This window comes from Ceratotherium simum, chromosome 17, assembly GCF_057802395.1.
Source record: "Ceratotherium simum simum isolate JZ-2026a chromosome 17, ASM5780239v1, whole genome shotgun sequence".
Lineage (NCBI taxonomy): Eukaryota > Metazoa > Chordata > Mammalia > Perissodactyla > Rhinocerotidae > Ceratotherium > Ceratotherium simum.
The window spans coordinates 57524990-57549558 of record NC_141916.1 but is presented as its reverse complement, the minus strand read 5'-3'; the positions used below and the strand labels follow the sequence as shown (position 1 = coordinate 57549558).

Sequence of the window (24569 nt, the reverse complement as noted above, 5' to 3'; positions counted from 1 at the left end):
ATAGTTGCACATCCTTCTAGTTGCTGTATGTGGGACGCGGCCTCAGCATGGCCGGAGAAGCGGTGCGTCGGTGCGCGCCTGGGATCCGAACCCGGGCCGCCAGTAGCGGAGCACGTGCACTTAACCGCTAAGCCAGGGGGCCGGCCTGATAGCTCATTTCTTTGTACCACTGAATGATATTCCGCTTCCCCCCCGCTTTTCTTTTTGTAAGCGGGACACTGAGGTCTGGAGAGGGCAAGTGCTGGCTTAGGAGGCACCATGAATCCGTGGCTGGGCTGAGCTTGTTGCTTAGTTCGGCTTCCTTCCGGGAATCAACCTGTTCGGAGGGGCTTCTGTGCCAGACCCTGTGCTGGGGCCTAAAGCCTGTTTCCTCACAGCTTCATCAGCCCCATTAGTGCCTCCAGGGCAGGCCACAGGCTGGGGTGGGGAGTGGAGCGCCGGGGACACCCACTTGCTGTGACCCACTTCCTGGATGTGTTAGGGCTGGGCCCACAGACACCATGTCCTTGGCTGCTTGGAAGGGGTGGCTGGGGCAGCGTCCCAGGTCCCAGCTCCTGGCGAGCGGAGCGGCTGGGGTGCTGGATCCCTGTCCTCATTTACCCTGCTGCCTCCAGGGGGTCGGGGTCTGGGGAATGAGCGACACTCTCTGCTGCCCCAGCAGGCCGGGAGCTTGAGGCCTATACCCACTCAGAAATCTTCTCTCCTTCCTTTTCTCTTCGTCTCTGAGCCACCCCCTGCCCCTCTCCATTGAGCCTCCTCCCGCTGGCCTGCTTCCCTCTGCACTTCTTTGCTTCTCTCTCCTCTTGTTGCCCCTCATTCCTCCTGCTCCTCTCCTCTCCACGGTGGCCCAGAGGGAATCACTCCTCACTGGGTCTTGCCCGCTCCCGTCATCCCTCCAGTAACCACGAACATTCGAGGAGCCCTTCGAGAGCCAGTCTCTGTGTCAGTCTTATGGACACGATTGAACTTAATCCTCAGAACAGTCCCGTGAGATGACATTATCACCTCTGGAGTGAATTTGGGAGGACACAGGCTCAGAGAGGTCCAGTAGCTTGCCCCGGGATACCAGGCCAGTATGAGGCCCAGCCAGGCTCTGAGCCCAGGCTGCTGCCTGCAGAGCCCAGGCGTGGATCTCTGCCCCATAGTGCCCCTCTCTCCTGGCCAGGTGAGGCCTGGGCGGTCGGCTCTCTATGACTTTGGTTCTGACACATACACACACCCGGTAGGATTGTGGGGTCCTCTTTTTGCTTTCTTTTCTTTTACCTCCTCCCCATTCCTATCCTGTCAAGAAATAAGATGTGATAAACATCTTCGCGTTGAAACATTGGTGAGGGGTGGTGGGTGGTACAGACGCTTTGCACCACGTTCCAGGTTCTTCACCTGTTTTATTTCACTTAATCCTTAGTCTCTCTGCAAGGCAAGGCTTCTCATCTCTGTTTGACAGATGAGGAAACAGAAGCTTTAGGGAGCTTAAGTAAATTGCTGATCAGCCACATAGCTGTGAGGCAGATTTTAATTCACGTCGTAGGACTCTGACGCTTCCTGACAGTGGATCAGACTTAGCCGTGCTTTCCCGTGGAGCTTGATGCGTGTTAGCAGAGGAAGCAACGCTGTTTATTGCAAAGGGAGGGTGCTCTGGTGGTGGGAGTTCAGGCTTTGTGACACCTAGGTTTTGTGTGGTTTTATTATTTTTTGAGAATGGCCCTTTTCTGACCTCCAGCAAGCCCTGGCCAGCCTTCCAAAGTCACATTAGGGTCAGTTTTTTCCAGCTGAGTACATGGCCCAGCCCAGCCCGATCCAATCCATTTCTCTGCTGGGTTGCTTTCTTCTCCTCCACTCCCTCTCCTTCTTTTCATCCCTAGAGACTTGCCCACCAGTAACCTGGGAACTCTCCTGACTTGTCTCTTTTCATGTCTACCTATAAGTAGGCCATTTTCCTGTGTCTCCTGTATTTTGAGCCCAGTTCCCCTGAAGTGCCTCCTTCTCCCCTTCTCTGCCCACATCTTTTTCCCTTCTATCTCCTGGTGCTCTTTTAAAAAAAATGTGGTAAAATATACATAACATAAAATTTACCGTTTTAGCCATTTTTAAGTGTACAGTTCAGCAGCATTAAGTACATTGACAATGTTGTGCTACCATCACCATCCATCTTTAGAACTTTTTCATCATCCCAAACAGAAGTTCGGTACCCATTAAACAATAACTCCCCATTTCCTCTTCCCCAAGCTGCTGGTAACCCATATTTTACTTTCTGTTTCTGAATTTGCGTGTTTTAGGTACTTCCTATAAGTGGAATCGTACAATATTTGTCCTTTTGTGTCTGGCTTATTTCACTTAGCATAATGTTTTCCAGGTTCATCCATGGTGTAGCAAGAATCAGAATTTCATTCCTTTGTAAAGGCTGAATAATATTCCATTGTACAGGTATACCACATTTTGCTTATCCATTTATCTGTTGGTGGACATTTGGGTTGATTCTACCTTTTGTTTGTCTTGGTGCCTTTTGATATTTCTGTCTCCATCAGATATGGTATTCCCAGGGCCTTGGGTTCAGTGTCTATTAAAGTCTTCCCCTCTCACCCCAAGATGTTTACCTATAATGGTGTAACATGTTACCCTCCTGGGTACACTCGATTCTTGTTATTCATGGTAATTATGTTCTATGCAGTCACCAAGAACACTGAATTAGCAGATACTGAGCCATTGCTTCTAGGGGAGATACAGGGTTAGGTTCCTGCCAGCCTCTGGCACAATGTTTCTGTCAATTGATTAATTCACAGCCTGTGTTTTATGTGTGTTTCTGTTCACAGGCAGTTTATTTAATATATAGTGTTGATTCATTACCATTGAACTCACAGCCAGCAGCACTATAACTCATGCCTGAACAGGCTTATCTTTTTTTTTTTTTTCCCCCAAAGCCCCAGTAGATAGTTGTATGTCATAGCCGCACCTCCTTCTAGTTGCTGTATGTGGGACGCGGCCTCAGCATGGCTGGAGAAGCAGTGCGTCGGTGCGCGCCCGGGATCCGAACCCGGGCCGCCAGCAGCGGAGCGTGCACACTTAACCGCTAAGCCACAGGGATGGCCCCATGAACAGGCTTATCTAACACAGATGTATTCCCTGTGAGGCACATCCCAGTCTTCTTGCACTTAGGAACACTAGACAGCACTTAAGCACTACACTTGGGGACCATTTTCAACAGCGAAATCAATAACAAAAAGCAAAAAATGCAAAACATGGGTCTCTAAATAGCCTGCGGAAAGGACACTTGTTTACGGTGTGAGAGCTGAAACCAGAAGGCAGAGTGCCGCGTCGTTCCACCTCGGCTGGGACTGTGTGCGATGGGCAACTCACATTTTTGGCTGCTCAGAGCGTGTACATGTCTGCAGATGACCAGGAAAGCACCACAAGTATTGACTTTGGGTTACAAATTTTAGTGAGTAGGCAAATTTGCAAATGTGGAATCGGTGAATATTCTCTGAATCATAAGGATCGATGGTACTTGCATCTTCAGGGGGAACTCTGGCCCCCTGGCCCCCACTAGATTGGAGGACGTTGAGGGCAGGACCATGTCATTTGTGACTTTGTATCTAATGCCTGGCATTTTGCGGGTGCTCAATGCACAATTTTGAATGAACGAATGCAAGACTCAAAGGGCTAACGCACTGATGGTGAGGGGTTAGGCATGTAGATAAGCAGGGAGGGATATTTTTGGCTGAGGAACCTGCTTATCCACATATGTGGGTCACCTGCTCCTCTCCTTCCTAGGAACCAACTCTCCCTTCTCCTCATCCAGAGGCATCCCGATGATGGTCACGGTAGTGGTCCTTGTGTCACAGAGAAACGCAGGGCTGAGGTTTAGTTCTCCTCCCATTTTTTTTTTTCTTTTTGTGAGGAAGATCAGCCCTGAGCTAACATCTGCCAATCCTCCTGTATTTTTTTGCTGAGGAAGACTGGCCCTGGGCTAACATCCATGCCCATCTCCCTCCACTTTATATGGGACACCGTCACAGCACGCCTTGCCAAGCGGTGCGTCGGTGCGCGCCCAGGATCCGAACCGGCAAACCCCGGGCCGCCGCAGCGGAGCGTGAGCACTTAACCACCTGCGCCACCAGGCGGCCCCTTCCTCCCCGTTTTAACTAGCTGTGGGGCCTTTTGGCAAGTCCCTTCATCTCTCAGGGCCTTAGTCCCTTCGCCGTAAGTTGGAGGGCAGCTTCTCCTCTGGGGTTTTGCCTTACTCACGTACACCTTGGGAACCCCACCTCCCCAGCTGGACCTTCACCAGAGGCTGTGGGGCAGAGGGGTCTTGTGCTAAGAAAGGGATCAGGAAGGCTTTCAGAGCCACAGAGAGAGATGCCTTTAGCTCCTCTTAGCTGGTCAATCCAGGGTCTGGTACCCCTCCTTCTTACTCTTCACATCTAACTTAAACCCCTCGTGCTGTAGAATCAGACCACTTCCTCCTCTTATTGTCCACAGAACTGTTGGCAAAGAGGTCAGAGTAGCTTTGTGGTGGGCAAGAGGCAATTGCTGTGGGGAAGGGATGAGCCTCGCCACTTAGAGCTTTGGAGTTTGGGCACAGCACTTTGCCCTGAGGAGCCCCAGCGTCGTCATCTGAAATGGGGTGGTACTGGCTACCTCAAGGGGATGTTGGGAGGATTAGAGGAGATGTGGTCCAGTGCTTAGCTGGTGCCAGCCACAAAGTGGGAATTCAAAAATGATACCTCCTAGTCTTCATCTTAAAATAGTTTTCTCTCGGGTGAGCAGAATGTCTGTGTCCCTCAGTGTCCTGGTACTTCCTTGACAGCTAGGCCTCCCTCCCACGAGTAGTGGGCCGCCTAAATCTGTGCTGCAGGGTCAGCTGCCCAGGGCACGGGGACCATGCGTTCGGGAGGAGGCAGCACTGTGGTGTTGCCGGGGTGGGCCTCCCCACTCTGACCCGGCTCTGCCTGGAGGACGCGTTCTCCTCTCTTCCTCCTCCTTCCCTCCCCCAGCCTCCTGAGTGACAGCTAAGCAACCAATCTTCTAGGCACCTTGGGGATGGAAATTTGCCCTGGTCCTCAGACATCCCTGGCTGTAGTTGGTAAGAAAGACATCGACCTAGAATGGAAGACAGAAGACAACTGACCAGGCCAGATGAGTGGTTCAGGCAGCAAGCGTTACAGACCTGAGGCCTCTGTGGGCCGGCCTGGAATTCTCCAGGGCAGAGGCGGGCCCTGGCTTGAGCTGTGGGCCGGGTACCTGCTTCCACCGAAGCCACTCCCGCTTCACAGCACTTATGTATTTATGTGTCTGTACCAGCCTCCCATCCCCCATCTAAAGTCTCAGCCCTCTGAGGGCACAAACCCGTTTCTCCAGAGTTTAGTCCAAGAATAGGTACTCACTAGACGTGTCTTTTAAAAAAATATTTTTTGCTATTTTTTTGAATTTCAGCTTTATTGAGGTATAACTGACATAAAAAATTGTAAGATATGTAAAGTGGACATCTGGTGATTTGTTATATGTAGACGTTGTGAAAGGATTCCCTCCCTCTAGTTAGTTAAAACATCTGTCACTTAACTTATTGATCTCTTTTTGGTGAGGACTTTTTAAGTTCTACTCTCTTAGCTAGCTTCAATTACACAATACAATGTTATCCCCTATAGTCACCATGTTTTACATTAGATCCTCAGACCATATTCCTCTCATAACTGAAGGTGTGTACCCTTTTACCGACCTCTCCCTATTTCCCCCACCCCTCAATAGATGTTTGTTGATGGACTGGTGTCAGGAATTAAGTACAGAGGCCCACCCTAAGCAGGAAAACAATGTGAGTAAACTTGGAGTTCAGGAGACCAGGGGGACTGGAGGGAAGGGTGGGAATGAGTCTGAAAAAAGGCTGAAGTCCACTGTTCCTGATTTCCCCTCCTGTTCTCATTTAAGAAATGAGGTCAGGGCAGTGAAGGCTCAGAGACGACCCCCCAACCCAAAAAATAAAGGAGTTTGCACAGTTGTCTGTGCCTTGTATTTCTGCTTCAGTATGTGCAGCACCTTTTGGCACTTGTACAGTTGGGCCCCATCTCCCGAGTCTAGTCGGGTGGGAGTAACCAGGGTAATGATGGGAGGGACCATTTTTGTCTCTGCTCTGAAGTGTTTTGGATGGGGAAGATCCACATTCCATCCAGTGTAGATGTTCTGTAACCACAGCTGTGTTAGATTGGGCAAAGCACCCGAGATTCAGAGACATGCCTCCACTGGCCTTGGTAACCAAGCCTTGCAGATAAGTCCACCAGCCTGAAGAAGGAAGGATTCCTGTTCTGGGATTGAGGCAGAAGGGGAGCCACTCCCACCCTGAATCACTTTAGTCACTCCACCTGCCTGCTACACCTTTATACCTCTGGGACTCATGTATCTGGAAGATTAGGATGGGTCTCCTGGAAGGAAGCCCCAAGTTTTCTTTTTCCTCCCAGCTTCTCAGTTACAGGAGTCTTTGGGATGAAGGAAGTAGTTCTTTCAAAGGGTCCCAGGAGAGAAGCAGCAGAGTAAGAGCTGAGGTGTCTGTGGGCAGGATGTCAGAGCCCACATATCATGAAGATCCTGATATCGCTGGAACCTTTAGCCTAGATCCCAGAGTTCTTGGAATCTGAGTGGGGAGAAGAGGGGCAGAGAAAACTATCTATCCTCGTAATCAGGAGGGAGACTCAGGCCCTTTCCTGATGGTCTCTCCCTAACTTTCTGGATGACACCAGGCCAGTCTCAGAAATTTTCTGAGTTTCAGTCTCCAACACTTCCAGGTTGGGGTTGGGGAGCATGGGGAGGTTATAACATGTGTTGACCCCCAACGAGTTAGAGATATTGTAATAAAAGGAAATGAGTGGTAGATTTGTTCTTGACCGAGAAGAGGGAATCAGTGAGAGGATCAGCTCCTTAAGGATAACATCTACTACCTACTTTCTCAACATTGAGCCAGGAGTGGTGGGGGATGCTAACGTATGAGAAATAATCGTGTTCTCAATAGCTCACAGTCCAGTTGGGAGGACAGGTAAACACAGGTGTGATCACTTTTACAGGACCAGGCATTGTCACATGTTGAATTGCATGTTGGGGCTGTTTAGGCTAGGGGGCGTTAGGCAGGGCTTAGAGATCACTGATGGCCGTGGAGGCTACTGCAGGGGGTGGGCTTTGAGAGCAGGAGATGGAAGTCCTGAGGACATAGCCCTGGACCAGGCAGGGGACAGGATTTCAGGGTCTGAGGTGGTTTTGCCACTTTCTGAGGGCAAGTTATTTGCTCTCCCTGAGCCTTGGTTTCTCCACTTATAGCCTGGGGGTCATGACTCCCTTGCTGTCCTGAGAGTGTTTTTGAGGAGATTATTGTTCTCATTATTAGAAAGATTTTTTTCTTTTTTTTGTGAGGAAGATCAGCCCTGAGCTAACATCCATACCAATCCTCCTCTTTTTGCTGAGGAAGACTTGCCCTGAGCTAACATCTGTGCCTATCTTCCTCCACTTTATATGGGACGCCGCCACAGCATGACCTGACAAGCGGTGCATCAGTGCGTGCCCGGGATCCAAACCCAGGGCACCAGCAGCGGAGCACGCACACTTAACCGCTACGCCACGGTGCCGGCCCCAGAAAGATCTTAATAAAAGCCCATAAGTTGCTGATTCTTCTGAAAATTCCTGAGTACCCGGCATCTGTGGTCCATAAATGGAGCTGAGTGTTGTTTGGGCCTGGAGTTTGCACTGGGTGGGCCATATGGTGGGCTTTTGGGTGGGGCTGGGGGCAGAGCAGGAGGCCTCCAGGTCAGGCCCTGGGAGCCAAGTCAGGGATTATTTTTATTCTTCTGTTCATGGCACATGGCCCAGGCTTAACAATGCTGTCTGTTCTCCCTCCGGCTCTCATCCTGGCAGGCCCACGGGGGTCATTGTGGAGCACTTGGGGAAGGAGGAGGAGGAGTGGGGCTCCTTCTGTGGGCTAGTGTTGGTGTACCCCCATTCTACAGCCGTGGTCCAGGGGTCACATGGGAGGTTTGCCTGGCGAGAGGAGGCAGCTGCCAGGCCTGGGCCCACTGGCTGTGAGGGTGGAAGAGGCTAGCCAGTGAGAGTTGTGGACTGGGGGCAGCAGGGCCACATGTGGCTGAGAGCAACTCCATTTCGGTAACGAATCCCATGGCCCAGGGCCCTGGGTGACCCGCTGCCCTCCTTTCCCTGGGACAGACCCAATCTTGGGGACACGCAGTGCAGGTCCTCAGAAAGCCTCACTCATGGGGCAGCATCTGGCATGAGTCTCTGGTTCTACCCAGGTCTGGTGTTCTGCTGGGCTACCTTGGACCCGACTTCTGCAGGGACTGAAGGCACTCGGGTGAAGGAAGGGCACAGAGACCACAGCCTCTGGCTCTCAGAGCAGGTCGGGGAAGTTGGGCCTCCCTCCTTTCCTTTTCTCCTAACTTTCTGGCCTCCATAGCCTGCTCCGCCTGGCTCATAGTATCCATCTGTGTTTAGTGTCAGGTCTCAGAAGAAAATCTAGGTTTAAGGCCAGGACATATGAGGCCTTAGGTATTAATATTATTAATTAATTAACATTAATTAATATTTGGTATTAGGGCTTAAGGTATCTGTATCTACCAGGTCCATTTAGGGCTTTAGACCTTCCACTTGAGGTGTTAGTTGTAATGATGATGGTGACAATAAATAGCTCTTACTGAGCACTGATTCTGTGTCAGGCCCCGTACTAGTTAACATCTCATCTCATTGACCATCATGTGGGACATCTCTCTGAGGCAGATCAGTTCCCCAGCCTTTGCTGAGCAAAGCCACAGGTGAAAGTCTGCAGGGTATGTCCAGAGGCCACTAGGAGAGCTCCCCGAGGAAGTGGAGGGTCTGGGTGGGGAGTGGGAGCCGCAGACACTGCTAGGACAGAAGGGACCTTAGATCCCAACGGGAGCAACCACTCGCCTTAGTTTACAGATAAGCAAACTGAGGCCCGGAGAAATGGAGGATTTGACCATGGTCACACAGTGGCTTGTAGAACTGCAACCAGAACCAGTCTGATGATTACCAGACATCACTCTTTCATTTTACAAGCCTCCAAAATCAGTCCCAAAGGGATTTACATGCAACTCGGGCTCTCCCTCTGGTGTGCCAAAGTCCAGACATTTACCAAGATTTTCTTTTGTTTCCTGACACTAAACACAGGACGGTTCATCCCTCCCACAGAGAAACTGTTATTTCACAAAGAACACTTACCAAATATCCATTCATTCTTTAGTTCCCCAGCATTGTGCTATGTGGGGAGGACTTAATAGAGAAAGATAGCCATCCCTGCCCTCGTGGTGTCTAAAGTGTGGTGAGGGAGACCACCCATTCCTGGGAGGTGGGGACTAGGCTACGCACAGCACCGGGATCTGTCGGAGCGCATAGGAGGGTGCCTAATCCAGATTTAAGGTTGGGGTCATCCTCCTAGAGGAAGTAACATATTGGCTGGACATTAACGATGAGTAGGAGTTGGTCAGATGAAAGAGGGATGGGGAGGAAAGTTACAGGCAGGCACTTCCAAGTGTGGAGCAAGAGCTTAGCATGTTGGGCGTGTCGTTTGGATAACTGAGTTTGGCGATTGGGAGTGAGTGCAAAGAAGGGAGTATAGAGGATGGTGCAGGTGGATGGAAGGTATGGCAAGAGCAAAAATCAGCTGCTGAAGGGCCCTATAAATCCCATTGTGGAGTATGTTGTTTTATCTAAGAGCATGGGAAAGCCATTGAAAGATTTTAAGTAGAGGAATCACGTGATGAGATTTGTATTGTAGGAAAATCACTCCAGCTGCAGCCAAAAGATTATGGAGTCTGGGTGGGGGTTGGCACAGTCATCCAGGTGAGCACTGGCGGAAGCTTTGGATTAGGGCTCTGGGCTAGAAAGAGAAGTGTGGTTTAAGGAGATGTTTAGGGGATAGAAAGACGGGTTGTGGTCATTAATTATTTCTGGGAGCTAAGAGGGAAAAGTCAAAATACACTGCTAGGGGTTCTGGGGTGGTGGTGGTGTCATTTGCTGACAGAGACCAGAGGAGGAGGAGCAGGACTCAGCACCATGACGAAAACCTGATTTTGGACATGTTGAGTTTGAGGAGCTTTGGTGACGCCTGATTGGAGATGATTAGTAGGCCCTTGCTGTGTAGGCCTGAACTCAGGAAAGATATACAGATTTGGGAATCTGTATATGTTTTATATAGTGCAAGTGTAAGCCATAGGTGGGGACCTTTCGGGTCCCCATACATACATAGCGGGTATGTATAGGGTTTAAAAAGGAGAGGTCAGGGTTGGCCCCGCAGTGTAGTGGTTAAGTTCACTTCGGCGGCTCGGGTTCTCCGGTTCAGATCCTGGCCACAGACTTACACCACTCGTCAGCCATGCTGAGGCAGTGACCCACATGCAAAATAGAGGAAGATTGGCACAGATGTTAGCTCAGGGCTAATCTTCCTCAAGCAAAAAAGAGGAAGATTGGCAACGGATGTTAGCTCAGGGCGAATCTTCCTCACCAAAAAAAAAAAAAAAAAAAAATCAAGCCAAAAAGACACATTAAAAAAAAAAAAGAAGGAGAGGTCAGGTCAGAACCCTGAGGAAAACATTTAAGGACTGGGTCTGGCAAAATATAAAACCAAGGGGAAGAAAGGAAGAGTGAAGACAATGAGTTAGACAACTTGAGAATGGTCTTGGTTGTTCCATATATTTTCAGGATCAACTTGTTATGTTGTGTAGAAAACCTTGTGGAATTTTTAATCGTAATTTCCTTGAATTTATGATTTATTTGGAGACATTCAACATTTTTATGATATTGTTTTCCCATCCATGAACACACAATTTCCTCTCCATTTATTTAGGTATTTTATGTCTTTCAAAACAATTACAATTCTCTCTAAAGATTACATCTTTTGTTAGATTTATCGCTAGATAAATTATGGTTTTGGTTTCTAAATGGATTATTTTAAAAAATTACATTGTCTCATACCTTCTTTCTTTTTTTTTTTTTTTTATAATTTTATTTATTTATTTATTTTTTCCCTCAAAGCCCCAGTAGATAGTTGTATGTCATAGCTGCACATCCTTCTAGTTGCTGTATGTGGGATGCGGCCTCAGCATGGCCGGAGAAGTGGTACGTCGGTGCCCGCCCGGGATCCGAACCCAGGCCGCCAGCAGTGGAGCACACGCACTTAACCCCTAAGCCACCGGGCCGGCCCTCATACCTTATTTCTGACATAAAAGAATGTAATTGATTTTGAAATATTGACCTTATTGACCTCTCTTAGAAGTTATTTATAATTTGTAGAATCTTTTCAATCTTCTATCATAATTCCTTAGAATAATGACAGTTTTACTTCTTCCTTTCCAATCTTCAGATCTCTTTTTCTTGTCCTACTGTGTTGGCTAGGACTTCTATTACAGTATAAGTGTTGAAAGTGAGCATTTTTTATCTTATTCCTGACTTTAAAAGTAATACTTCTAGTGTTTAATCCATAAGTGTTGTGTAGATGAAAGTTCTGGTCACCAGATCCAGTGTGTGTGGGTGGAGTTTTTCCCCCCATGCCAACCAGCATGTCTCCAATACCAGCCGGGTATCTTACAATTCAACTCAATTCTGACACTATCTACCTGGAGATCTCACAGGTTAAGGGCTCAGTCCCACAAGACTACACCCCCTCACAAGCCCCGCCCCCACCATGCCCCACTTCAGACACTAGTCGCAAGCCCAGGTTATCCCCAGCTGTAGATTGGAGGTTCCAGCAACCTCCTCCTTGGGTTCAATTAATTTTCTAGAGTGGCTCACAGAACTCAGAGAAACATTTTACTTACTAGATTACTGGTCAATTATAAAAGGATATAACTCAGGAACAGCCAGATGGAAGAAATGCATAGGGCAAGTTATGGGGAAAGGGCACAGATTATCTATGCCCTTTCCCCAAATCTCCACGTGTTCACCAACCCGGAAGCTCACCGAACCCACTCCTTTGGGTTTTTATGGAGGCTTGGTTACATAGACATGCTTGATTAAATCATTGGCCCTTGGTGATCAAATTCCACCTCCAGCCCCTCTCCCCTCCCTGGATGGGTATGGGACTGAAAGTTCCACCCCTCGAATCACTTGGTTGGTTCTTCTCTCCACCAGCCCCCACCTTAGGTGACTTCCAAATGTCATCTCATTCCTATAACAAAGCCACCTTGATCACTCTCTTCACTTAGGAAATTACAAGAGTTTTTAGGAGCTCTCTGCCAGAAACGGGAGGAAGACCATGACAGTCCTCCTTTTTTTGCTGAGGAAGACTGGCCTTGAGCTAACATCCGTGCCCATCTTCCTCCACTTTACCTGGGACTCCACCACAGCAAGGCCTGACAAGCAGTACCTCGGTGCGTGCCCGGGATCTGAACCCGGGCCACCAGCAGCGCAGTGCACACACCCAACCGCTACGCCACGGGGCCCGCCCTAATGTTTACTCTTGAATGATATTTTGGTTGGGTTTTATTTGGAGATGTTATCTTGGGTCTTCTAGTGTTACTGTTGAGAATTCTCTGCAGTCTGGGTTAAGATTGTCTTTTCAGAGATTTTTTGAGCTTGGGACCACTGTTTATTTTTATGAATTGGCTGGGAGTTCCTGAGTAATATAAAATTCAAATCTCATCCACTTAAGGGCAGGCCCTTGATCACAAATTCTTAAGACAGACAATTCTTTTTTATACCCTGGGCTTGGGCCCAGACAATCTTCCTTGTCATATTTTGTCAGTATTCTACCTTTTCTCTGAGGATTGAGGTATAGTTCCCAGTTCCAACCTCCCTGTATCTCTCAGGCCTAAGGTCTGATCTCTGAGTGGCCATTAAAACCCAGTCACTTCATTACCATGATCAGATTTTACCCCCTGCCTTCCAGTAACAGCTCATTTGCTCATTGCTATAGCTGAATTCTCTCATTTTGGGCCTCCAGCGGTTTACTTTCTTCTAAGTCAGCTGTGCGTTTAAAGTGTATTTGTTATATTTTATTTATCATTTCTAAAATTTCTTTTAAAGAATGAGAGTTTTAGAATATTGCTAGAAATAAAAGTTAACAACTCTTTTAAGAAGTTTGTTTTGGAAGGTACAGAAGAATGTTTCAACATTCATGGTAGAATCAAGACCAGAATTTCTGGTGGAGAATAAGCTAGTTTGTTCCAGATCCAGTGACCTCAGACACACTTTGAGGAAAACTTACTTTAACAGCCACAGAGAAGAAGCCACCATTTGTTATGCTAAAAGGCCTGGGCCACTGGAAGGCAGAGATAGACCCAGCTGCACTGTGGACTTGCTATATGACCTTGGGCAAGTCCTTCACCCTCTCTGGGCCTCAGTGTCCTCATCAGCAAGCTGAGGGCATGGGGTTAGTTTTCCTGTAGGGTTCCTGCTTTAAATTTCAACCGTTGTAACCTTCTTCCAACTGCTTGTCTTTGCCAGCTGCCTGGCCAAGCTCCTTAGAACCTCCACTCCCTCCCAGTACGTGCAGCCCCACATTCAGCTCCTCCCTTTCCTTCACTGTGGACGTTGACCACACTTATCTTCATACCCACCTCTCTGAAGAACTCTGTCCCTCCAGTAGGCCTGGGTGGGGGATGAGAGGCTTCAGGCATGGGTAAGGGAGAGAAGATCTTATCTCAGAGGGTCCTGGATGGAAGTGGGTGGGAACTGAGGTGGTTAGACTCCTAGCCCTGGGTTTGGGCTGCTGGACTACACTATTCCTCACAGCTAATAGGGTAGAAGGAGGGAGGTGATATGTGTGATGGGGAGAGGTTCTCCTTTGCGGATGTGCTCGGTGGCTGGGAAGGGGGAGCTGGGGGCATGGGGAGGGCCATAGGTAAATGGCACCCGCCTGGTACTCATAATCCGAAAACTGCCTTAAGATTACTGGTATGTCCTGCTCCTGCCCCAAACCCTGAGAATTGTGTCCAGAAGTTTACAGCTTGGACAGCTGTGGCTAAGAGGTCACTGGATTTGTCTCATGCTAATGGCAAGGGCAGGGTTGTGTTGTCAGCTTCTGGGGGCACCAGCAAGTCAACCCCGCCATAGCCCCAACATTTGAGAATCTGCCAGGGCTAAAATCTTCCTTTAAAAAGAGCCAAGGCTAGGCCGGCCCCGTGGCTTAGCGGTTAGGTGCGCGTGCTCCGCCACTGGCGGCCCAGGTTCGGATCCCGGGCGCGCACCGACGCACCGCTTCTCCGGCCATGCTGAGGCCGCGTCCCACATACAGCAACTAGAAGGATGTGCAACTATGACGTACAACTATCTACTGGGGCTTTGGGGGGATAAAAAAGGAGGAGGATTGGCAATAGATGTTAGCTCAGAGCTGGTCTTCCTCAGCAAAAAGAGGAGGATTAGCATGAATGTTAGCTCAGGGCTGATCTTCCTCACAAAAAAAAAAAAAGAGCCAAGGCTGGGGGTGGAAAAGGAGAATGGTAACCTGCATTTTATTTTGCATTTTTTTTAATTTAAATTTTTGATTGTGGTAAAAAATACAAAATTTATCATCAGCCATTTTTAAGTGTATAGTTCAGTACTGTTAAAAGTATTTTCACATCGTTGTGCAACAGAGCTCCACAACTTTTTCACCTTGTAAAACTGAAACTCTATACATGATTAAACAACTCCCTGTTTCCTCCTCCCACCAGCCCCTGGTGACCACCATTCTGCTTTCTGTCTCTATGACTTTGACACTTTAGACACTTCATATAAGTGAAATCATACAGTATTTGTCTTTTTGTGTCTGGCTTGTTTCACTTAGCATAATGTCCTCAAGGTTTATCTGCATTGTAGCATGTGACAGAATTTTCTTCATTTTTAAGGCTAAATAATATTCCATTCTAGGTATATACCACATTTGGTTTATCCATTCCTCCATCCACGGACACTTGGGTTGCTTCCACCTCTTGGCTATTGTGAACAGGACTGCTATGAACATGGTGTACAAATATCTCTTTGGGACCCTGCTTTCAGTTCTCTTGGATATATATCCAAGGTGGAGGTGGAATTGCTGGATCATATAGTAGTTCTGTGTTTAATTTTTTGAGGAACCTCCATACTGTTTTCCACGGTGGTTATACCATTTTATATTCCTGCCAACAGTGCACAATATTTTGCATCCTTTTTGCCCATTGTTGATTAATGTCTGAACATCCGCTGGTACTTGGTCCTTATCTCCTGTGTCTCAGCTCTGTCTGGGTTCTTAGAGCTACAGTCAGAGAGTGCCTAGGTCATGTGCTTATTTGACAGGGTGGGAAGCTGAGGTCTGCAGAGGGGAGGTGAGCTGCCCTAGATCCAGGGCCTCCTGATCCTCCTCGACCTTTCAATTCCCTCTTTATCCCCTGGAATCCCTGGCCTTTTCCCTCCAAGCCCCTGTGCTGTGAGTGGCCAGGGGGCGGGGAGCAACTGCTTCCGGGGCTTTGTACTCCCTGGGGTGCCTGCGTTCCACTGTCCACACAGTTCTTCCACTAGTGACATGGTTTCTGCCCAAACAGGTCCAACGGGCGCTCCTCCAAGCGGAGCCTTGGAGGGCAAGGCCGGCACCATTACCTCCAACGAGTGGAGCTCTCCTAACTCCCCTGAGGGGAGCAACGTCTCTGGGGGCAGTCAGGCCTTGGACAAGCCCATCGACAATGACGCGGAGGGCGTGTGGAGCCCGGACATTGAGCAGAGCTTCCAGGAGGCCCTGGCCATCTACCCACCTTGTGGCCGGCGCAAGATTATCTTGTCGGACGAGGGCAAGATGTACGGTAAGGAGTCTCGGGGCTGGACAGCAGGCCCCTGAACCCATGGTCCAGCTCTAGAAATAGAGCCTAGACGAGGGGCTAGGTGCAGTAACCTTGGGGTTCCCTCCAAGTAACGGAAGAGGAATGACCTCTTGGGGCTTCTACCAGGTGGACACTGCTTTCTTCTGTCCTGGGTTCCCAAGGGATGGGAGGGCATCTGAGGGGAAACCTTTTAGTGGGTGTAGAGGATGGTGAGAAGCTGGGGTAGTGGAAGACTTGGGAAGGGGGTAGAACATCCCCCCAGAGCAGACTGGGAAAATCCCACAAGCCATCCCCCAGGCAAATGCCTGATCTTCTCCTGGCTTCCATCTTGGCTATGAAGGGTGGTTAGGAGGTAGTCACTGGACTCATTCCCTCATTCATTTGCCTTCTGTGAACCAGATGTGGATGGGGCACATCCAGTCCCTGCTCACAGTACGGTGGGAGCGGGGGGCAGGAGGAGTGAACACACATCTCACTGTACCACAAGGCAGACTGGAGGGCGTCCTGGGGAGAGACTCAAGCAGAGATGCAGTTAGACCTTTCACTCAAGAGAAGTCCCCTTCCGTGACAGTGATCAGGAAAGGCTGATCTTCATGAGTAGCCGAGGATGCAGAACATCATAGAAACACTATGTCCAACAGCCATGTGGGAAGGACCGAGCAGTCTGCATGGAGCTGGTTGACTTTTGGATAGAAGAGGAAGTATCTGGAAAAATAAAACTAAACCGAAAACTGAACAGCTGTTGGAAGCCCAGGTCAGGCTTCCACTCCCATGAAAATCCCCCTGGGATCCCCAGCTTGAAACACTGGTCTTGGGCAGGTGCTGAGAGGGTCTCTAACTGGCTGGAGTTGCTGACACCAGAGTGCCCCGCCCTGGCTCCCAACAAGATGCTCTAGGCCAGTTGCCCACCCGCAGGGGTTTCCACTCCGGTTCTCTCTCCCCCGTCCAGCACTGGTGTCCCTCCCACCAGCACAGATGCTTTGTCAGCTGTTTAAAGGACACTGTGTGAGGGGCTTGTAGGGGCTGACTGTATTCATTTCCTAGGCTGCTCTAACAAATTACCCTAAACAGGGTGGCTTCAAACAGCAGAAATATATTTTCTCACAGTTCAGAAGGCTAGAAGTCCGAAATCAAGGTGTCGACAGGGTTGGTTCCTTCGGGAGGCTCTGAGGGAGGATCTGTTCCATTCCTGTCTCCCAGTGCTCGTGGTTACTGGCGGTGCTTGATGTTCTGTGGCTTGTGGCTGCATAACTGCAGTCTCTGACTGTTGTCACACATGGCCTTCTTCCCTGTGTGTCTCTGTGTGTCTTCTTCTCAGAAGGACACTAGTCTTTGGGCTTATGGCCCACGTTAATCCAGTATGACCTCATCTTAATGAATTACATCTGTAAAGACCCTGTTTCCAAATAAGGTCACGTTCTGAGGTTCTGGGTCGACGTGAATTTTGGGGGGATTCAACTCACTTCAACTGAATCAACTTAAACCCAGTTTATCCCTGGTCCAGGGAGTAGTAGAGCATTCACAGCCCCTCCTTCTACTTCCTCCTTTACCTACAACCTTCCCTACAAGGCCAAAATGATTCCTTCCCTTTCTTTTGCTTGTTGGGGAAGCAAGGTCCTTTCAAGGCAGACCCTGGGTCTCCTCCTCACTCACCAGTTAAAACTGCTCACCTCTCCTTTCCAGTCCCACCTCTGTGGTTTTGCTTGGTTCCCACAGAGTCTCTCTTGCTTCTATGGGCATCCATGCCCTGACTTGGCCCCTCATACCACCCCTGCTCTGACCACTTCCTGCTCGAATGGTTGCTTCTTACTTTTGGCTCCTAGGGAAGCTTCATGGAGGAGACAGCTGATGTGTATGGAGCATCTGTTGGGTGCCAGGGTGGGACTGGGTGCTTTAGAGAGGTCATCCCCATGGAGCTGGTGAGGACACACTGCCTCTGGGATCCTCGGCCCTGTCCACTACTTTGGTGGAGTGTGGGATGGGTATTGATCGTGAGCTGAGGTGTGCAGGAGATGGCTAGTTTACTGGTGTAGTTTAGCTGGAGAGCCTTCAGGGTCCCTGGCTGGGAAGCCGTGATATCTGCCCAGCACATGACAGGATACGTCTGTGTGCAAGAGGCACTCAGCAAGGGGGAGAGCTAAGGTGCTGCCAGTGTCTGGGAACGCCTTTGGGGACGGCAGGAGGTGGCAGACTCAGCAGACATTTATTGAGTGCCACTGTGGACCAGGCTCTGATGCTGAGTTGTTTCTTTTTGTGTGAGTGGTAAAATATATAACATAAAATTTATGATTTTAACCATTTTTTAAATGTACGGTTTGGTGGCATAAAGTACATTCACATTGTTGTGCCACCATCCATCCCCAGAACTTTTTCATCTTCCTAAACTGAAACTCTGTACCCATTAGACAATAACTCCCTATTTCCTCCTCCCCCAAACCCCTGACAACCACCATTCTCCTTTCCATCTCTATGGATATGACCGCTCTTAGTGCCTTACATAAGTGGAGCACACAGTATTTGTCTTTTTGTGACTGGCTTATGTCACTTAGCCTAATGTCCTGTAGGTTCCTCCATGTTGTAGCGTGTGTCAGAATCCCCTTCCTTTTTAAGACTGGATAATGTTCCGTTGTATGGATGGACCACATTTTGCTTATCCATTTATCTGTCGATGGACATTTGGGTGGAGGCTTAGCTTCATTTAGTTGTTATGGGTGAATATTTCTATCCCCATTTCACGTGTAAAGGTGTTGGGGTTAAGAGACTTTACCTTTGGTCACCAGATGATTGTGACCAAAGAGTTTGGGAAATGCAAGGCTGTGGATTTCCAGCAGGCCTTGGGTTGGAATTCTTTTTGGCAGGAGGAGAGCTGTTGGGGGGGGGGAGCAGGGGAGAGTAGGATGAAAATGGTGTTTGGCAAACTGTTCTGGCCTGTTGGGGTCCGTTTGTGGCTCTCCTTCCCCTATGCAGAGAGACTGGGAGCTGTGGAGGGTGGAGGGATCACACTGAGGAGGACCTGGGAGGAAGAGAGAGGAGAGGGCCCTGAGGCCAGGATCCTCTTAATTATGGGCTCCCCGTGGTCTTTGACATCCATTATCTCATCAGTCTTTTCAGGGGAGGGGAGGGAGGAATTACAGCCTCTGCTTGCAGATGCAGAGATAGAAGCTCAGAGAAGCCAAGAGTTTCTCCCAGAGTCTCTCAGGTGGTAAGTGGGGCAGCTGGGGCTAGAACCCAGGTCTCTGGCTTCCAAACACAGTGCTCCCCCATCACCCTGAATGGCCTTTGTGAGCTCTGTGAAGCCGGCCCTGCCTCCTCCTTGCCTTCCCCCTGCCCCCGCCTTCTGCTTGGCCTGGGCTCCAGGTGGGTCAGGCTCTGGGCAGGGGGACTAGAGGCTGCTCTGCAGTGTCTGGTGACTCACCCAGCCCCCACAGCACCTGTCCTCTGTGAGTACAGATCCTGCTGGGGTCCAGACACTGGCTTATCCCCATCTCTTCTTACCAGGCATGGGCTCTGAGCCAAGGCAGGACCATGCCGGGAGTTGATGGAGGGGCTCTCAGCAGAGCTGACCCGCCCAGCTGGGAGGTATATATAGCTCTGAGCTCAGCCCCAGTGTGTGGGATGGGCCCCTAGGGAGGCAGAGGAAAAGGGACAAGCTGCCAAGCTGACTCAGACCTCGTCTCACTCTGGCTGCTCTCCTCTGTCTTCTCATCTTCCCTTGGGGGACCCACTCTTGCCATCCTCCTGGGCTCCAGCCCCATCCTGAACACCCCAGAGCCGAGGTCTTTGCGCTCCCCCACTTCCCCATGTCCAGAGGCCGTCACTTGTTTTCCAGGCGGGCCAGCCTGGTGGGGCACAGGGTGGGAGCTGAGAACAAGCAGGTGGGTAGCAGGCCTCGGGCAGGAGGAAGAGCAAATTGATTCCAGGGTGCCCAGAGGAGGAGTCTCACCCTGGAGACTCTGAGGACAGGGATTAGGCCTGCTCCCAGCCCCGGCCCCTGTCTCGGCCCACTCAGAGCAGGACGCGACGAGGGGCAGGCATTCACGCAGGTGACATGCAGAGCTGCAGGACAGATTAGCGCCTGTTACTTCTGAGTGAGCCTGCGTTGCTTGTGGACCAGCTCCCGGGCCAGGCCCTCTGCTGCTCTCAGCCGCTTTCATTTTTGCCCTGTCACTGTGTGACCCTCGCCCTGGCACTGCTGTGCTGGTCACTGTGACCTGCTTTGGCCAGCCTGGGCTCTGGCCCTGTGGGCAGGTAGTGGGGAGGTGAGCGTGGGGCAGCTTCTCTCCCTCGTCTGCCCGCACTCTCTGCCTGTCCTCCTCACGGCTCAGCTCCGCCCTGGCTGTCTTCTTTCTCCCTCCTGCTTGCCAGATGGCCTGGTGGCTCTGCCTTCCTCTGTGCCTTCGTTCCTTTCCGCCCGCCATGCCTGTCGCCCTCTGGAGGTTGCTCCTGAATCTCCCAGTCGGTCTGCCTCTCTTCTCCCGCTGTGTCTCTCTGCCTCTCTTCTCCCGCTGTGTCTCTCTGCCTCTCTTCTCCCGCTGTGTCCCTCTGCCTCTCTTCTCCCGCTGTGTCTCTCTGCCTCTCTTCTCCCGCTGTGTCTCTCTGCCTCTCTTCTCCTTGCTTTCTCCTTTGTCTCACTGGGTGCCTAGGCGTCCCGTTCCTGTTATTCGTCGGCCGGTCTGATCAAGTGCCCACCACTGTGAACCAGGCCCGGGCTGAGGGCTGTGGTCTCTGTTCTCTACCATGTCATGGTCTAAGGGGAGAGGCCAGAGAAACAGCTTGGGAAAGTACACTAATGGCACTTATGTTGTATGCAGCCAGTAAACCAGAGGGCTAGGTTCTCTTGGAAGTTTTCTGGAGGAGGTGGTATTTGAGCTGAGTGGAGGAGGGAGTGCTTGGTCAAGGAGAAAGAGAGTGAGCATTGGCCCAGAGGCAAGACTCTGCATGGTGGTTTGGGGTACCCCAGTGGGGATCTGGGCAAGGCACTGCAACAACGGACTGTCAGGGGTGAAAGGATCCTCGTGTTGGCTGAGTCACACAGCTAGTGGGTGGCAGAGCAGGGACTGGACCCGGCTTGGGGCTCTTGTCACTGAGGTGATGGGACAGAGCTTCTTCCGCCCCCTCCCTCCTTGCCGTCTTCCCTGGATCCATTTCTGCCCTTTGATTTGTCACCCTGTGGTTTCCAGCTCCTACCATGCTCTCCCTCATGGCCTGGAACCCTGACTTTGTGCTTCCCAAGGCCTGATGTGAGCCTAGGCTCCAATCCACTCTCTGTCCCAGTACAGTGTGACCTTGGGTGAGTTGTTTAACTTTTGTCAGCTTCCCTTTCTTCTTTGGTAAAATGGGGATGATAATTATAATAATACCTTTTTTTGGTTTTGGTTATATTTATTTTATTGTGGTAAAATATACATTACATAAAATTTACCGTTTTAACTGTTTTTAAGTGTACAGTTCAGTTGCATTACATACAGTTACATTGTTGTGCTGCCATCACTATCTGTCTCCTCCAAGAACTTTTTCATCCTCCCCAACAGAAACTCCATACCCATTAAACACGAACTCCCCATTCCCTCCTCCCCTCAGGCCCTGGTAACCTCTATTCTATTTTCTGTCTCTTAAGTTGCCTGTTTTAGGTACTTCATATAAGTGGAATCATACAATAGTTGTCCTTTTGTGCCTGGCTTATTTCACTTACCACAGTGTCTTCAAGGTTCATCCATGTTGTAGCATGTGTCAGAACTCCATTCCTTTTTATAGCTGAATAATAGTCCATTGTATGGATACACCACATTTTGTTTCTCCCTTTATCTATTGGTGGGCACTCGTGTGTTTCCACTTTTTGGCTGTTGTGAATAATGCTGCTATGAACATGGGTGTACAGGTATCTTAGTCCCTACTTTCACTTCTTTTGGGTATATACCTAGAGATGGATTTGCTGGATCATATGGTAATTCGGTATTTAACTTTTTGAGGAACAATCAAACTATCTTCCACTGTGGCTGCACCATTTTACATTCTACCAGCAATGCACAAGGGTTCCAATTTCTTCACATCCTTGCCAACACTTGTTATTTTTCATTATTTTATTTTATTTTATTTTTTCAGTGTTCTCACGTTTTTCTTTTTTTCAATTATTTTATAGAGGTGGTATTGGTTTGTAATATTGTGTAATGTCAGGTGTACATTATTATATATCTGTTTCTGTGTAGACTGCATTGTGTTTACGACCAGTAGTCTAATTTTTATCCATCACCACACATATGTGCCCCTTTACCCCTTTCACCCACCCCCTCCATCCCCTTCCCCTCTGGTAACCACTAATCTGTTCTCTTTATCCATGTGTTTGTTTATCTTCCACATATGAGTGAAATCACATAGTATTTGTCTTTGTCTGTCTTATTTCACTTAACCTCAAGGTCCATCCATGTTGTTGCAAATGGGACGATTTTGTGGCTGAGTAGTGTTCCATTGTGTACATAGATGTCTACCACATCTTCTTTATCCACTCATCGGTAGACGGGCACTTGGGCTGCTTCCACGTCTTGGCTATTGTGACTAATGCTGCAGTGAACATAGGGGTGCATAAATCTCTTTGAATTGTTGATTTCAAGTTCTTCCAATAAATACCCAGTAGTGGGATAGCTGGATCGTATGGTATTTCTATTCTTAATTTTTTGAGGAATCTCCATACTGTTTTCCGTAGTGGCTGCACCAGTTTGCATTCCCACCAGCAGTGAATTAGGGTTCCCATTTCTCCACAGCCTCTCCAACATTTGCTGTTTTTTGTCTTGGTGATTATAGCTGTTCTGACAGTGTAAGGTGATATCTCATTGTAGTTTTGATTTGCATTTCCCTAATAATTAGTGATGTTGAACATCTTTTCATGTGCCTGCTGGCCATCTGTATGTCTTCTTTGGAAAAATGTTCAGATCCTCTGCCCGTTTTTTGATCGGGTTGATTTAACAGTCATCCTTGTGGGTGTGAAGTGCTATCTCATGGTTTTGATTTGCATTTCTCTAATGATGTTGAGCATCTTTCCATGTGCTCATTGGAAGGAGATATTGCCTTTCAGTGTTGCTACAGGGATTTCAGCACAGAAGAGGTGCCCAGTGAACAGCGCTGGAGTGTAGAGGGGAATGAGACGTGTTCCCTGCTCTCATTTTAGTGAGGGAGTAAGCTCACATTTTAGTGAGGGAGTAAGACAAGGGCTCAAATGACTTTAGCCAAGGACCATGAGAAAGTCACAGACCCTGTGCACCATGGCCTGGAGGCAGGAGAGGCCACACCCACTGGGTGGGGATCAGGGAACACTTCTTGGGGTGGGCAGTGGCCTTGAAGACTGGGTAGGATTTCACCAGAAGCCTCAGAGCCCTCCAGGGACAACAGTGGTGATAGCTCAGATGTCAGGCCTAATCACTGCCTTCTTGGGCTTCAGGCAGAAATTTCTTCTCCACAAATAGCCGCCTCCTCCAGCTGCAGGTGTTTATAGCTTCATGATCCCTGCACAGAGAGGCCCCCAGGCCATCAGGACTAGGGCTGGCTGTGGAGGATGGCGGCCTCCCCCCAGGCCCCAACCTGCAGGGTGAAATGGAGAGCTCACAGCAAGGGCTCGCTCCTGGAGAGGCCTCTGGTGAACCAAAGATCCACATGTGCAGATCCGCTTCCTCTTGGGTAGGGAGGCTTGCGCCCTCCGGTTCTCAGCCCTTTCCAATTTTGAAAACTAATAGTGTTAGTTACCATATATGATAAATGATATTAAATGATATTAAAATAAAGCTGACTTTACTGACCTTCTGCTAAATGGCGTGTGCTTTACTGACTTTATGCCATTAGGTATGTTTATGGCCCAGAGGGGGCTGGCGCAGACACGGGAGTCAGTCCAGAGGAGAGGAGGTACAGAAATGACCTGTCCCAGACGGGAGTTTGCAGATGGGCTAACAGTGTTAGTAGTCATGTGTGACTGAGGAAAACCTGGGGTGGCTGGCAGGGTGAGTGACGCTGGGTGTGGGTAGGAGAAACCAGTGGTGACCCTGTGTGGAGCCTGCATCGGGAATGCTCCCCCTCAGCCTGTGGGTATCCAAGGCCCCCCTTTCTCCCTCGTCAGTCTTCGCCATGGTGGGGTGGGGCCGTGGCTGTGAGCTGTGTGAGCTGGGGGCGGTTGGACACATGTCCCCTGACAGATGGGCCACGGTCTGGTGGGGGCGTCCTTTCCAGCCCCACCCAGGCCCTCTCTGGGGTTGGCCAAGGCCACCTGCTGCACTGCAATGCCCAGCTGCCCGTCTGGCCTCCACCGAGGTCCAGGCTGGCCTCCTGCTTCCCCAGCATGTGATCTCAGCCACGGAGGGGAGAAGGCCTGGGTGGGGTTATGCAGCTGGTGGCAGAGCTGGACAAGGATACAGCTCTCTTCCCTCCCACTAAATCATCTGGATTTTCTGCTACTTTCTTTCTTTTTTTTGGTGAGGAAGAGCGGCCCTCAGCTAACATCTGTTGCGAGTCTTCCTCTTTGCTTGAGTAAGATTGTCCCTGAGCTGACATCCATGCCATGCTTCCTCTATTTTTTTTTTGTATGTGGGATGCCGCCACAGCATAGCTTAACGAGCAGTGTATAGGTCTGTGCCCGGAATCCGAACCTGCAAACCCTGAACGCGGGGCCACCGAAGCGGAGTGCAGGAACTTAAGCACTACATCACTGGGCCGGCCCCGTCTGCTACCTTCTTACGGCCACTGCTCTTCTTTGCTGGCCTTCAGTGTGGTTTCAGGGCTCTATCTCTGAGTACATACTCCCTATGTCTCTCTGCTTCT

The 24569-nt window shown here is 49.7% G+C and overlaps 1 protein-coding gene across 4 annotated transcripts in view; it reads left to right on the top strand.

Moving 5' to 3' along the window:
* The window catches only part of TEAD4 (TEA domain transcription factor 4), a 70607-nt gene that overhangs the window by 10902 nt on the left and 35136 nt on the right, over window positions 1-24569 (top strand). For 3 of the 4 annotated variants that reach the window (XM_087442896.1, XM_004438760.3, XM_087442897.1), the window contains exon 2: window positions 15498-15752. The exons of the other annotated variant lie outside the window; for it this stretch is intronic. In XM_087442896.1, coding sequence (XP_087299022.1) covers window positions 15636-15752 — 117 coding nt within the window. In that variant the 5' untranslated portion in view covers window positions 15498-15635. The remainder of the gene's footprint in view (window positions 1-15497; window positions 15753-24569) is intronic. 4 annotated transcript variants of the gene reach the window in all.